Source organism: Lissotriton vulgaris, chromosome 5 (assembly GCF_964263255.1).
Source record: "Lissotriton vulgaris chromosome 5, aLisVul1.2, whole genome shotgun sequence".
Classification (NCBI taxonomy): Eukaryota; Metazoa; Chordata; class Amphibia; order Caudata; family Salamandridae; genus Lissotriton; species Lissotriton vulgaris.
The window spans coordinates 1,122,585,820-1,122,602,509 of record NC_141693.1 but is presented as its reverse complement, the minus strand read 5'-3'; the positions used below and the strand labels follow the sequence as shown (position 1 = coordinate 1,122,602,509).

General features: G+C 44.5%; 1 protein-coding gene across 1 annotated transcript in view; it reads right to left on the bottom strand.

Annotated features, from left to right (window-relative positions):
- Positions 1-16,690, bottom strand: part of TECTB (tectorin beta) — a 197,909-nt gene that overhangs the window by 128,071 nt on the left and 53,148 nt on the right. The window contains exons 4-5 of the mRNA XM_086920285.1: positions 8,850-8,992; positions 8,668-8,740 (exon numbers count right to left, since the gene is read on the bottom strand). Of these exons, the coding sequence (XP_086776411.1) occupies positions 8,668-8,740; positions 8,850-8,992 (216 nt within the window). The remainder of the gene's footprint in view (positions 1-8,667; positions 8,741-8,849; positions 8,993-16,690) is intronic.

Here is a 16,690-nt window from a genome sequence, read left to right as displayed (position 1 = left end):
TGTTCCCATGAGGCACAGGGTCAAGGCTGATTTGCATATAGCCATGTCTGAACTGGGGTGGTATGGAGTGCAAAAAAACTATGGATTTAGGCCCAGATCTCTGTACTGGGGTGAATGTATGACATTGTTCTGCATTCTGTCCATCAGCTGTTGTTTTTGCATTTGTCACCCTGAGTGGGAGGGGTATGCTCAGACGTGAGTCCCGTGCTCTCCACACCACCGGCTTCAAGCTATCCTGGCTGATGACGGCTGATAGCCAGAAACCGGTCCCAGGATGCTTGATTCTGATCCAGGGAAGACATGGCATGGCGGTTCGGGCTGGACTGTTCCCATGAGGCACAGGGTCAAGGCTGATTTGCATATAGCCATGTCTGAACTGGGGTGGTGTGGAGTGGAAAAAAACAATGGATTTAGGCCCAGATCTCTGTACTGGGGTGAATGTATGACATTGGTCTGCATTCTGTCCATCAACTGTTGTTTTTGGGATGTTTAGGGAGGCACCATGGGTGACCCTCACCACGGGGGCCATACCATGTGGAAAAAGGCCAACATGGTAAAGCTGTTGGAAAAAGACATCATAATCCCAGTGGCAGAGCCGAAGCTGGCTCCGCCGTCATTAAGGGATCATGAGCATTTCCGATACTCTGACGGGCTAAAGGAGCCTGTCGGAACAGCAGCGGATGGTCCCTCAGCCCGGCGCATCGTAATGCGGTGGTCGGACTGAAGGGACAGATGACTAACGCAACCAACACCCGGTCGGTTGCAGTCCGCCTGACATCATAATCAGCCCCTTTGTAGTTAATGCGGGAGGGATCTGGCGGAGCGGTGAGGAACCAGTGAATATCTGCAAAAAAATGGGCATAGTTAGGGAAAAGTAAGAGGGAGTTTACATAAACAGCCACCTACAAAAGAGTAAGCCCATAGCTATTAACAACCTACACTTCTACAGATGCTACATCACTAATGAGACAAAGAAATAGTGCATGTACACCAGCCATGGAGTAAGTCAAACACCCTTCTTGGTCACTCACACACTCCTATAAAAAATAATTGAGGCCGAGATTTAAAATAACACCACACAGAAGTTATTGTTAAACAAATAAAACTATTTTGACGTTTATATATATAAATAGTTATTCTATACATATGTTATTATTTTACCATTTATCAATACACTTATTTTAATAATAAAAGGAGTTTTTTTTAACTTTTGTTAAAAAACTAAAAATCATTTGCTTTAATTGTGCAAATACATTTTAACGAAATGTAACATACAATAAATATGATTTTTTTTACTGTAGGTGATATTTATTTACATTATTCGTTAAGAAGTTATTTATCAAGTAAATATATTTGTTTTAACTTTTCAATACATATTTTATGTTATAACCTGCTATGGTATTAGTTTTAGCTTTATACAAATAACCACATCAAATTTAATATTTTGCCTCTATATTTTATATGAAGATATTTGTATTTTTAAACAAAAATAATAAACTTTAATAATTTCCCCTATACTTTCCCATTGAGAGATCTCCACCACTCAGGTAATGATCTATGTGTGAAAAGACCCTAGTTGTAACTACACAGTTGTAAACTCTTTTGTAGGACGCTCCATCTGGGGGTGGAATGTTTAAGTCTACACCTGGGTGTAATTTTTCACTCAGAAATTGTGAAATTGTGAATAGCAAAAAAGCGTAGATACACACCGAGGTGCAGTATTAGATTAACGTGTTCTAAATGCAAACATGTTAATTTATCTTTGTGAATAGTCGTTTTTGTACTGATATTTGAATGAACATTAAGGAAGGAGTGGTAGGTGAAGTCACGGAGTTCACATGTCACAGAAGGACCGGGGGATTTAGAGAAAGAAGTAAACCCATTTCAAATGAACTGAATTTAGAGAGCAATGAAACACTGAGTCATAGACAGCACCAAGACAGTCCCTTGGGCAAAGGAAATGAGCAACAGGATGACAGAGTGTTGGAGGCTGTAAGCGTGATGGCAAAATGGATATTCCTGTGCTCTCCCCTACTGCTCAGCAACTGCATGTAGATTGTAAAATGCTTGGCTAAGTTTGATACCTGGTGAGCTTGTCGGGGCTTAAGCACAGCCTATCACCTGGAGGTTTTCGTTTGAATTAAGAGATATCATCCTGCCAGGGAACAGCAGAACCACCCAATGGCACTGCTACCCATGAACATGTTGGCAAACAAATAAGAAACAACCTCCAACAGACGAGAAACATTCAGAACTCTTTTGTGGTGCAGATACAACTAAGTTGGCATAGAAAATAAAAACATTACATTCCGACAAAAACAGCTAAACTAAAGATCCGTGTTTTTTTATGTGAAAGAACTCAAGCACACATGTGAATCCACCTCTGCTAAGCCTTCTTATATCTGAGGAAAGCAATGTCATTCGCAAAAAGTGGCCTGGCTAAAGAGAGACAAGTGACGTCTGGCCTGGGATCGGAGGGGCACAGCTCTGTTAAGCAGCAGCCTGTGATAAGTCTCATAGGACTATGGCCCACACTTCTAGCGTGATTAACTAAGTTCTTGGACAATGTGTCGTCATCCAGGCTGTAGTGAGCCACCCGGCCACTACTATTATTTGTAGCACATCCACCCTCCATGGCCGGGCGCGGACCAGGGGGTATACATAAATGGTGATGTCAGTACTCGTGGCTGACGGCACGGACAGAGCTCCTGAGTGGTTGTCCCCATTATTAGTGTGGCGGACAGTATAGGCATCCCATTCCCTAGACCCATTATACCCCCCAATAACGGCCACCACAACACTGGCGAAGAGGGCGGTTGTAGGCCATTGTGTGCATGGCGGGGCATACTGTGAATTTGCAGTGTGGCTGTTGGCGGCGCTCCGCTGCATTCATCGGATCCGGCGTGAGACGGGCGCGCAAAGAGGCCTGTGCGCTGATTTGGAAGTGCTGGCCTGCGGAAGAGCCTACCGGTGGAGAGCGACTGTCCATCGTGGTGCTGAGGCCAGAAAACACCCAGTGCGTGGCTGCAACTCAGGTACATTCGGGAAAGAACACATGTGCAAGCAAGGTACAGCCAGCGTGGGCTGCAGCTGGTGCGGGGAGAGAGGCGCGACCTGCATGTGTGCTCCGCGGTGCGGAGAGAAGGTTTCCCCAGCGTGCATGGCCCTGGTACATGTAATTGGTACTGGCGGGCGTCGGGCAGGCCGGTAAGCAGCACGCGCAGCGTGGGAGCAGCAGGGCAGTCAGGCCAGAAGAAAGAACAAGAGCCCAGGGCACTGAAAGGGCCTAATAAGGGCTGGGAGACTGAGTGGCTCACCCATCGACCAGTACAAATGGATCCATAAAGAGGAACGGGCAGCCTACACATCCAAGGGAACACCACCACTATTCTCATTGTTAAGCCCATCAGGGTGCAGGGAGAGGCAGGATGTCACAACAGGCAGAGCGAGTACCAGCCACCCTTCAAAGGCTCGCTAAACAGGGGCTAATGCTGCACCGAGAGCAGTATCAGTTCTATGCAAACAAAGTAGAATTCTTTGTCTACAGGTTCTCGAAGAACGGATTACAGGTGGACCCGGCAAAGTTGGAAGCAATGAGGTTGGCGACTACCCCTCAGAATAAGTCAGAGATGAGAAGCTTTCTCGACATGGCTAATTATTGTGGACGGTTTATTCCCCACCTGGCTACACTGCTCATGAAGAAGGATGTGAAATGGCAATGGACGGGGAAGGCAGCAAAGGCATTTCAAGACTTCAAAGGAGCATTGCTGCAAGGAGCGACAGTGGTGTATTTCAAACCGGCGCACCCCAAAGAACTGGTAGTTGGAGCGAGCCCGATTGGCAGTACTCCTTCAGCAAGATGGAGAGGAGGACTGGGTGCCGATTGCATATGCAAGCAGAGCATTGACGGCGGTGGGGACTCGATATGCCCAGATTGAGAAGGAGGCCCTGTCGATAAGGTGGCCATGTCAGCATTTCGACATATATCTCTGTGGGCATCGATTCAAAGTTGTGACAGACCACAAACCCTTGGTCCCCCTGTTCACTGGGATGTCGAGAAGTGGACCCCCAAGGACCCCAAGGATTGAAAGGTTGGCTGTTAAGATCCAACATTACAACTTTGAGGTGGTCTATCGACCAGGGGCCAACAACCCTGCGGATTACCTGTTGCGACACCCGCTGACCCCAGCACGAGCATGAGTTATTCATCAAGCATGTCACAGGAGCGTCCTGTCCCCGAGCTATGTCACTGGAAGAGATTCGGACAGCCACTGATGAGGATGAATGCCTAGTAGTTATAAAGGAAATGCTAAGAAGCCATGCCTGGAGATATTTCTTGGACGGAGTGAGCAAGGAGGACGGAAGAAGACAGAGAAGCTCGGATGGGGGTATGGAGATGCCGAGACTAGCTTAGCGAGAGTAATGTGGGGATCATCCTTGGAGGAACAAAAATCGTAATGCCGGCAGGGCTGTGGAAGTGAATTGACCTGCCTCATCAAGGGTACCAGGGGATCGGGAAAACCAAAGCACGCCTGCAGACAAAAGTATGGTTCCCTGGAATGAATCATATGGTCGAGGAGAAAGTAAGACGCTGTCCCGAGTGTCAGATAATGGGAAGTGAGGCGCCCACTCCACCAATAATCTCCAAACAGCCATTGGCAAAGCAATGGGAATCTGTCAGTATAAACATTGGAAGTTTCCTGGATGGGAGACCAACCCTGGTCCTGCTGGACAGCTATTTAATATTTCCAGTTGTAGTGGTTGTGAGGTCGACAGCCTTTGAAAATGTCAAGCCTGCGTTAGAAAAATCTTTTGCCTTACTGGGGATGCAGGAAGTGGTGCGAACTGACAACGGGCCACCCTTCCATGGACAAGATTTCCGGGAGTACATGGAGCACCATAACATCCGTCACCGGAAAATAACTCCTCAATGGCCCCAGGCCAACAGTGATGTAGAGAGACTCATGTGGACAACTAACAAGGCCCTACGAATCGGAGTAGCTCAGCGAGAGAAACTCAAAGAGTGTCTGCATCGGTTTCTAAGAGCATACAGGCAAACACCCCACAGCGCCACCGGGTGTGCCCCGAGCGACCTCATAATGAGACGGGCAGTAAGAGGCGTAGTACCCGTGAGTGGAGAATGGGAACCTGGCACCATGGACGAGGAGGTGGCGCATGCAAAAAGAGCAACTGCTAACGATCTCGTCAGTAGAAGAAGAAGAGCTAAGACAGGAGACCATATAATAGTGAAAGACAGAAACCCAGGTTCGACATTCAGAACTCAGAAGCCGGAGCCCTGGGAGGTGATGGTGCAAAGAGGATAGAGGAGAATAGTGTGGAACATGTCGTGGTTTAAAAAGGTGGTACTACCCACCCAGGATCCTAAGGAGGTTCGAAAGTCACAACAATCGGAAGGCGGACAGAATGAAGGAACCAAAGGGGAAAACACTGTCACAGAAACCCCAGGGCTTGAGCGTGAAGTGGAAGGAGAGGCAACTCAACAGGGAAGAGGAAACACTTTGAGGCCAGTGGTCAGTGCATACCAATGCAAAGGACCGTTTCAGCTGCGAGAAAATCCCAGCCCAAGCCAGAAACTGAGAGACTATTGGTGCTGAAGAACCGGAGGCACCTCCGAAGAAGTTGGAAACTACAGACTGTTGTTGTTCCTGTTGCTGTTTTTATTTTGTTAGTTTGCTATTTTAGTTTGTTGCTTACAACAAGATGGATAGGGAGGGATGTAGTGAGCCACCCGGCCACTACTATTGTTTGTAGCACATTCACCCTCCTGGGCAGGGCACGTACCAGGAGTATAAATAAATGGTGATGAAAGTATAGGCCTCCCATTCCCTAGAAACATTATACCCCCCAATATCGGCCCCCACAAGACAGAGTATCAGGGCAGCCTGTTGGTGGCCAAAATTAGTATCAAGCACTCTGGTAAAGAGACAATGGTGATGAAGCAGCAATCTAGCCTGCTAAAGGAACAGTATGGATAATTATGCCCGAGAAACAGGAAGTTGTTATGCTTTGACTGTGCTGACTTCAGACAAAAATAAATCATATAATGCCTATCTTATTTAATGCAATGGACCGCCACACATTCTGCTTGACCCCTATATGCATTATAGGAATATCGGTGCAGTGTGGTTACTGGTATATGAGAAGCTGCATAAAAGATGATTACAAGAAAATGTTGGTCAGCACTAACCATAAACAAATAGCACATATTTAGCAACCCATTGTGATAATCTGCAAAATTTACACTGACAATCTCGTAGCAGATAGAGAGCCCCCCAAAAAGAAATAGTGCACATCAGAATGAAATGGACAGAGACACATCATGTGAATTGGTGTGAAAGGGGAACACGGAGAAAACATTTTAGAGCAAGAATGCTTGTGGACTGTCTCCAATCAGTCCACTTACCAATTTAGTTTATAATATCTGGTAATGCAGCACCATTACATTAATAAATTACATTGCTCAGCCACTTGCACCTCATCTTGGGAATGGGAATACTTTTAAAATGTAAGACCTCTACACTACCTATTCTCTTTTACATCATATTTTTTGTTTTAATAAACTCCCTCTGGATTATTAATGCCTTTATCTTTATAGTGGTCATCAACTACCATTGGTTGTCTTGAAACTTCACAAATAGCTTTTAAACTTTAAAAAATAAAAAATAAAAAACAGTGGGCAGCTTTCTTGGGCCTTTGAAGTAGTGGGAAAGCATCATGGCTGCTCTGAAAGCCACCCTGCCCTCACCCCATGTCAAATCCTGAACCCTATATCATAGGACCCATCCGCCCAAACAGCCCCACCACTTGAGATGCCCGGGGAGCTGGGCCACACTTTTACAATCGACACACCGACTCTTCTCTGTAGTGGCCCCAACTTGTCCCCATATTCAGTGCTTAAGTTATAAAAGAATAAGGGCCAGATGTAGGTATCGGCCGAAAATCAGTATTTTTGGCCGTTACCAACCGGTATTTGGATACTGAGATATAGGGGCATATTAAAATGCAGATTCAGTAATTTTACCGAATCGGTAATTTACCGAATCGGTAAATTTACTGATTCGGTAAAATTAAAGAATCAGTAAATTATCGAATCTGCATTTTCATATGTAGGTGGCACTGTAAACAGTAAACAGTGCCACATGGCTTTAAGGATTCGTTATTTACCACCAACTATTAGTTGGTGGTAAATAATGAATACCTGTGTATATGCAAATCTGTGCATGTACACCTGTGCCCTGTGGCACACATACATGCCCTTAGGGCATGTATGTTTGCCACATGGCACACAAGCCCTAATCAGGGGTGCAACAGGGTGTCAAAGTGACACCCTGCCACCCTTGAATTTTTAGGTATTTACCGAATTGGTACAGACCCATAGGAATCAATGGCAAATACCGATTCGGTAAATACTGATTCGGTAAATACCGAATCCAACTGATTCGGCATTTTTTAATGAATTTTTACCTACATTGGATTTACCGATTCATAAATACCGAATCGGTAAAATGCGGTATTTATGAATCAGTAAATCCAAATTACCTACATCTAGCCCTAAGTGTGGAGTTCCGAAGATTTGCTCAGAAGCCCACAGCTTGGATAATAAATGTCTCCTTGCCAAACACCAAGGCCGTGTAATCTTGATTCCCTTTCATATCTCTTTATCACATCACCAGACACTGCCTGTCCCTTTATCTCACTTTTACATGTTCTTATTTTCTCCCTTTGTCACAGTTTTTCTGTCTTTCGCTTCGCCCTACTTTACCTCTTGTATTTTTCTCTCTCTATCGCTCTGGCTCAAAGGTTTATGAGGAAAAATAAGTGCTGGTCCTCAAAAATAAGTTTCAGTGGGCCCTGTAAAGTAGTGTGGCCTAGGTCCACATACTAAATAAAAGAATGACACGGACAGCAGTCTGGTGGGCGCATGACTTGCCCAGGGACGTGCACCCAGCCCCTTTTATTGCCAGAGTCACCTGACTAGTGACACCTGTGATGGATGGGTGTGGGATGGGTGTAGACACAGTCCATAGGGAAGGGCTGCGGCATAACTCGTCATGCAGGTCACTACAGGCCCCATCTCAATCACCAGATCAATTTGAGCACTGTCTACGCTGTCTCCTCACTGATCTCCTCCCCTCACCTCGTATTCAGGTGGCAAGGGGATACAGCAGCCCCTAAAGGGCTGCCTGTTGTAGGATGTCCCTTAGGCAGGGCATCCTGCACCACAAAAAATGAAATCTGGAGTTCCATGGTGTTGGGCGGGTTTAACTTTGCCTCTAAGGAAGTTGGTTGAAATTGGAAATTGTCAACCGACTGAGACGGAACACCCTTCACCTGGCACTATTTTTCACCCTCTGCAACTTTAAATCAGACCTTTAGGGGCATGCTTTTTCCATTTATTAGGTAATTTGTCAACTCTAGGTTTCTGTACACTTTCCAATTCCTTGGAACAGATGCGCCTTTGTTAAATTCATCCATGTGAAGTCACTCAATGTGACGTCACATTTTGTAATGATCCCACTAATATCTTACATATTAACAAGTGGCTATTTTTTCCCATCAGATGACATGGCGGCACTGGTGAAAATCTTCAAAATGGAGCCCTTGCATCATAGAGATGATAGAGGAAGAAAGAAACACCAAACTCACGGAGTAAAAGTTCAGAGAAAGCTGGCTCTCGAAGGACCCGGAGCTGCCATTCTTCACGTGAACCGTCGCTACTCTGGAGGATGGAAAGAATCGTGTATGACTAAAGGATACATGCGTGAAAGCGGATTCAATCTTTAGAATAACCCCCCTTTCCGGGAATAGGTGATGGGTGGCAGATTTACCTTTGATCGAAGGCCGCTGTGTTCACCAGGTAGTTGGAGTGGTAGGTGCAGGTGAAGGAGTAGTTCACAGGCTGGTTCTTCACGATCAGGGTACTGTCATTCGACACAATTGAGTTGTGGAAGTGGTAAATGGGATTTTTGAACTGAAAAGAGAAAGCAAACATTCTTTGACATCCTTCGCTTTGACAAAGTACTCCATAAATCAAATGTTGCAAAACTCCCGCACCATTTCTCTGTAGCTATGGAGGTTATGTCTAAAGATGGTTAATTTTGCTGTTCTGGAGTTAAAATAAGCACATATTTTTACATACATTCACTAATTGTTTATGTCAACACATTTCGCAGTTTTCTACAACAGTAGTGGAGAAACATAACATTTTCAAAAGCACTGTAACACTAAATGAAACAGGTGAAGATATGTAATCTTGATCCTATCTGAAAATAACGTAGGAGTGTGTCAAACTCACGCGTAGTCATCACTCAAAAATACTGTGGTGTAACTAATATACAAAAAGGAATGGAGTATGTTACTGTAAGTACTTTATTTTGAAATATATGTGTTTAGACTGTGATTAATAAAGTTACTTAAAAATGTTCATATTAATATGGCAGGAGAAATTAACAGAAATATCTTAGAGTGAGATACTTAAATAGGTGTGTGCAATGAATATTTGACTATTAATACGTATAATTAAATGTTATCCTAACATTCTCTGTTCAGTGAAAGCTCACGTTGTAATCTCACGTTTGTCTATGTTCAGTTTTCGCTGTGGAATGGTTGTGTCATTTTGTTTCCACTGCAGGTGTGGAGTAGCTCCGCTTTTTTGGCTTAAAGCCAAAAAAGCGGAGATAAAACTATCGCCCTATTAGCAACAGGGTGCTAACATGCAAAATCGCATGTTAGCACCATTTTTCACTACGCCTCTCTTTGCATCTCTAATGAGATGCAAAGTGGGCGTCCCTTCCAAAAATAACTGGAGAAACGTCGCTAACCGACATTTCTCCAATTGTCAATCCGCACGCTAACAAGCATAGCAATAAGAAAAGTAGCGCTAACCGCTGTTATCGCTACGTTCCTTACGCCTGCTTTTAGTTTAACTTAGACATGATATTCAATGGAAGGTGGATATCAGGGTTAAGTATGCCATGCCCTATCAACATTATAGCGCCAAACGTTGTGCGATTATCTCTGGAATACCAGCGATAATTGCACATTTGGCAGCTAACTCTGGTATTTTTATCGCTCTGGAGATAAGCGTTGCTGATAGCGCACTATCTCCGCGATAAAAACAAGCAATACCCGGCGATAATTATCCTAGCTCTAAGTGTGCTTATCGATAATTATCGCTGGGTGTTGATGATATGCCCCTTCATTAGTTAAAATAAAGGTGTTTTGTCTTAATGGATAGCTGGTCGGGCATTCTTTGAGAAGCCTCACATTCGAATACGGACTGTCCGAGGACAGCGCGCCGCAGAAACGGAGACAAATTGAAATACTCCGTCCTTTGATTCCTGGGCCGCCACGACTTCCGCAGCTAACCCAGGCAGAAGTTTCACGTTGATTTCAACCTAGAGGGACACCGTTTCTCCACATAAAACGCAAGGACATTAAGACTTTTATTCCTCGATCTCCTCCCTCTAAGGGGCGCCGGACGGTGCACATAGAGAATTAAACCTTTGCGACACCGCCCCCTGTCCATCGATCAGTTCTTGGGAGCCTGACAACCACAGACTATTTACAAAGCCCTGATGAGGGTTCGAATACGTTCTGCTCGAACCTGAAACGCGTCGGCATTACGCAAGAGCGCAGTAACACATTAAATGTATCTATGTTAATGAACATTGTGCAAGCTCTTGCCCCCTTTTCACTTTGCTTTGGTGGTTTCAAAACAGGCATTCACATTTAACCATGAATTACCAAATGTGTTAATATTGTTGTTCTGTGTCTCTTATGTTTCCCATCAATTGTTATTATTCATAATTGTTGTTTGTATTTGTATAACCATTGTGTTGATTGTGTGGGTTTATCCCTTTTTCTGCTTTTCAAAAAAATATTTTGCCAAAAATCCCAAAAAATACTAGTAGTTGGTATAAATAAATGTACCTCCACATGTGCAATTCAGTTACACGTGCCTCCCTTTTTTTGAATAATTTTTTTTGAATAATTTTGTATTTCATGAGGTGTGGGCATCTTCTATTGTCCTTCAGTATATTATGGTCCAGCCCCCCCTCAGTCCCAATCAGGACCTGACTCCTTCTTTTCGCCCATTAATGGATAGCAAGGCATGAGAAGAATGAGTTGGTCGAGGAAATCGCAGTAACAAGAGAGGAGATGAGTTCTCATGGGAGAGGAATGACCAAGGACGAGAATAGATAATGTGTTATCTAGCTGGGAGAGGCACTGAAATTATCCAGTCATACCAGGGATAGTCACATGAGAGTGTCAACTCAATGGCAGATGATATTATGTGCTGTGTTTAGTGAGGGAGAGAGTCCATCTTAGATTTCTTTAGAGAGCAGACCTATGCTTCTACTTGCATGGCTTTATTATACTTGACCCACAATTGGAGTGTTTTCTACTGAAGACTCTGACAGCTGGCACCTTTCTTATTGCCTTACTTGATTATGTCCTTACTCAAATTATTTAGTTTAGGGTTGTCCTTATTAAGGTAGTGTAGGGAAAGTTACTTTACTCATGCTTGTTAAATAGAATCATCTGATGCAATTTAACCTTCATTTCTTTATCTTGATTGCCTGCATTATTACTCAAGAGTTAGTCATTTGCTTTGTTCTACATAGGGTACATCTCTTAAGAAGATTTGGACTTATTCTGATCTTTTTGTCCTTTAATACGATTATGCTGAGATTGATATACATCTATATGTTTCTAAATTTATATTTAAAACCTTCTAAACTCAAATCAACAAGTCGAGTGGATTAATTTGTGGCCACATTGATTACACTGTATTGAGATGCTAATTAGTGTTTTTTCCCTTTCACTGCTCGCTCTTCCAGAAAGACCCATCCGCTCTGAAGAAACTGTGTAAATATGCCTACACTTTAGCACAGCTCAAGCACTAAAGTTGATTTTTAATTTCAGCAAGAGTTGGTCGTAGCAGTCTATGATAGCCTATGCCATCTCAACAAAAAACACAGCGAGAGGGACAATAGGTCCTGCCCACTGAGCTAAAAGTTGTTTAAAATGTTAAGGGTCTTTTTGATAAGCCCACATTACTGCCATTGAGTGTCGTAAATGTCATTTAACGTATGGAGTATTGGAGTTGCTTCAATAATTTAGTTGTTGCCTTAGTTGCCTGAGTCTGAATTGCCAGATGTGCACTTTTTGTATTGTCTTGCTTCCGTCCTCTGTAGACATGCAATGTTTGCCTTACTCTTGCCAGCAAGACTAGAACTTGCTAGGTTCCTACTTCTTCTGCAGAGGCGAGCGTGACATATTCTTTTCTTTAACATGATGCATACAGGGCTTGCAATGCTAAGGGTTCGGGGTTTATCAGTGCTTTGAAGTGCTACAACTTACTGCGTTTCCATTATCATCTTTAGAACCAGGAGAGCAGAAGTTTCGTATTCTGAGAGCCTGCATTTTCTGGTGTTGATTTTTCCCCATTGTTCAGCCTTCCCTGCTGTCCACACACTCCAATGCCCATTCACCCCAAATTGATGGGGCTACATTTACATATACATAAGACTCATCCTAGCTATCGCGAATCAGTGCTGCCAACTGTAGCATATATTGCAATGTAAGAAATTAATACGAGCCTTAATGAGGGAACCTAGCGCATCTCAGGCATCGGTGTATCTGGACACAATTGCTCCGGACTCTACACACACAGCGGATAGCAAGTAATGGTCCCGAGAAGGGACCATTACAGTACGGCGGCACATAGCACAAGGGCACAAGTCAGGAGTACATGCGGGTAGACAGCGTCCACTCACTTGTTTCACAGGGTGTACGCCGTCTACCCTGCAAGAAGTGAGCCCCAATGTAATATGCCGAACTTGTCCTATTGTCATTTTGAGACACCGGGACACATTCAGCAGTGCCTTCACATTCTCTGCTTTCATTTGTAAAGACAATGTACAGGCGAAGAGGGGGCTTATCAGATTCCAGCTTGGCCCATAACAAAGGCCGAAGTTAATGGCCATCAGAACTCCTTTTGTTCCACTATGCTGGCTGGAAGCTGACTGATGCTCACACATAGATGCAAATGCAAGGGAGAAGCAACAAAGACACACAGCTTTTGATCACTTCACAAATACTTGAGAGGCATGCTTTTTACTTTATACATACGTACCTAAGAGGTAAGCATGCAGTGTAAGAATGTCAGATGTGCTGGTCTGTCCCTGTACAATTTAAATACCACTATTTTGTTTTATTTCTTCTATAGCCCTGCTTAGCCCAATGCAGGTTGTCAGAGCGCATATTAGCATTGCCTCTTTCACACTTGTCTACAGCCCACAGAGGACACATTGAGGACTATATTGATTGGGAGCAGAATCATTGGTTTCTTCAAACCAAAGTCACAGACCTAGAAGACACAAGCTGTAAAGGCTATCTCTGCTTCTCTGGAATTCAAGAACACCTGGAAGGCAGGGACCTGATAATGTTCCTTACTTCCCTCTTACTGTAACGACCGCCTTTGGAATTTCAAAGGGCACATAGAATAAGAACCAGGCATCCAACAGGATTCAGGGGACCCCTTTAGGACCCCATCTGATTGCCTGGATCGCCTGCTTTGGTAACAACAAAGAACGAACGGCTGACACCAGTAGCCGCACCTCTAAGCTGTGTTCCCTTAGTAGTTCTAAACAGTATGGTGTGAGTTGGTGTGCACAATCAGCTCCTGCACCTGCCTTTGAGAGATGCAAACTGCTGGGCAGATATACAATACTTTGAGAAAAAGTGGAGTGGTGCACTCCCAGACATGTCTGTTTTAATAAAAAAGATTGGCCAGTTCCTTTGTGATAAATAGGTTCTTTATTTCATAATCCATCAAACTGAGCAACAAGCCTCAGGCAACGCGTTTCGTTCAAAGGATTGAACTTCCTCAGGGCTAATTGTGTAGTGGACGAACAGTGCTCACTGTTTATCCTGGGTCGAAATACCCCAAGTAGCCGGGTAAGGCCCCATAGCGGTGTTCAGTGGTTGAGCCACGTGTCTGCAACGTCCCCCCCAGTGGCTGATGTTGCAGACACCTGGCTGGGCTTGGTGCCACTTTTGGGCCCTTATCATGGAGGCCCACAATACCCGTTGAGTCACTGATTGACACGTGACTCAATTGGCCAATCTTTATTATTAAAACAGACACACCTGGGAGTGCACCGCTCTACTTTTTCTCGATGGATCACCTGCTTTCTTTGTCATCAACAAGCATACCACATCATAATGAAAGCAAAGAAACACAGTCCTACCTCCACTAGAGGAAGCTGTTTGTGTCCCTCTGCATCTTAAAAAATGTGTTATATGCTGCAGACTCCTAGAACCGTCCATCATTGTAAACCGCACAGCAACAAAACCCTGGAACACGATGACCTGGGCCAACTAAAGGACTTTGTGAACTACCTGCAGAAGACAAACGTAAACAATGCCACCACTGGGATGCAGTCACAATGCTCACCCCAACCCAATGAGAGAGGCTTCCTGACGCCCCACACAAGATGTAAAGGTACAGACTGGAGGAAGTCACATGTCAATGGGCAGACAGCAAGTAATCACACCTCCAAGGGAGTAATCACACAGTGTGGGACATCCTGTGCACCCTTGAGGCAAACATACTGAACATTATACATCATATCCTCCTCTTCAGCACATATCAGTTCCAAATCTGGATCCTGGCGAACTGTCCTTTTAAACCTGCTATTCAGCTGGCCATGGGCCTGCTATGACTCCAAGGATTGTTAAACTGTAAAAATGTGATGTTGATATTGACTAGTTATTCCATATACTCTGTGTCTTACCACACGCTCAGGCCAGGATCTCTAATCCAATCTTGACCAATTGATGCACTCACGCTTCTGAAAACGTAGCGCCACCCAGGGTTGCACCCTGATGACACATCTTCTCTGAGAAGCCTGCAACAGTGCAAGACATATGCGATCATTCCCATCCAAGGCCATTACCGACATAGAGAGAGGGGAACCCCAAGTCTAACCATCCTATGTCAAACTGACAAGACTCACATATATGCAGTGACGTGCTGTTGGCCTCTGGGGGATGGGTCATTCCTTGATAGGTGCAAAATCCACTCATTCAAAGCTTGACACCTCTGCATCTGCCCCACAGGACCCGGGCCTGTCGTCCGCTGGCATACAATGCCCACTTACCAGGAGACATTTGAACCACCCCCACTAGATTCCCCATCCCATCTTCAGACCTAGACATCCCAGGCTGCCAAGTTTCCAACACCTTATCAAACGGAATAAAATACTTTCATACCTACATACCCTACATCCAGACGTCACACTGCATAGGAAACACAGTTGCATAAAGCAGAAATCTCAAAGTTACCTCGAGAATGGGTCGAGAGGGAATACCGCACTCACAGGCACAAACTACTAGACAACTCAAAGACATCTGCCAACTTCCCGAAGAAGGGAGGGGTAGAAACCATAATATGACGAAGCCAACCACTCAAAAGAAATAAAGTATGGTGCAACCCGCTTTAAAAAAAATGACTATCCAGCATCAAACCCTCTTTATAGGTTTAACATATGGTCCAGTTACAGACAAGAGGGACACTTTCAGGGGTATCGCTAGGATCTTGCTTTGATGCCCTCACACGCAAACACTACTTTGGTGAAACTGGTACATAGCACCTGACCCATACATGGGCAAATCCCAACACCCTTACATACCCAACCAAACAGATAGAGGCCTCCTTGGAGACCTCATAACTGACTTTTCCTTACAGGACCCCTACCACCTTGTTCACTCCATTGCACCAGAATATACCTTAATCACCTGCGTGCATGGCACATGCTCGCCAACAGACTTTTTCTAACGTCAGCACATTTCGTTCGCAGAGTCACTGATACCAACATCCTATCCAATGGAATTTCAGACCATGCTGCAATCCAATTGCGACTGGACTTGGGGCTGGCAAAACCACACAGTGGTCAATGGTGGCTAAACTTATCCTATTACAAAATGCCTACCAACGAACGTAGGTTGACTTCAAGGCTGCCCACTTTTTTAGATGAGAACGAACACACAGTACCCTCCACTCAGATGATATAGTCAGCAGGCAAAGCAGGAGTTAGAGGGGAAGTGTTGAAACTGGCACTTTCTTGTTGGCTGAGGATATGGCCTAGACTGGCAGAACCTACCACTCCAATCAGGGGTGGATGATTACACCCACTGTAATAACCTGTGCTCACTCTTGGGTTGCTTTGCACTGAGCAGTCAGACTTATCACACAGACACCGTGTAAGGCATTGGCACAGCACTCACTCACGATAAATGCACTGAGCATCACAAAAAAGACTTCACACTTGTATGTAAATAACGTTTGTATTCAACACACACAGTAATCAACACAACATGAATATCATGTATTTTGGGGCATAAATCACACTAGCAGTACTAGGCGCAACTGGGTTGAAATGACACCAATGATATGCACACTTGGGACAGATCCTATTCCAACTTTTCCCCAGCCCCCGTATGGAGTGCAACACATTGTCCACCACAGGCCCACCCTAGTAATTCTTATAATTCAATACCACACAGTTAGAGGGTGCACCCTGGGTCACAATGATATCAGATGTACATACAAAGTATGAAAACACTTTTTAGGAGCATCGCGGTCCAAAGCAGCATGCGT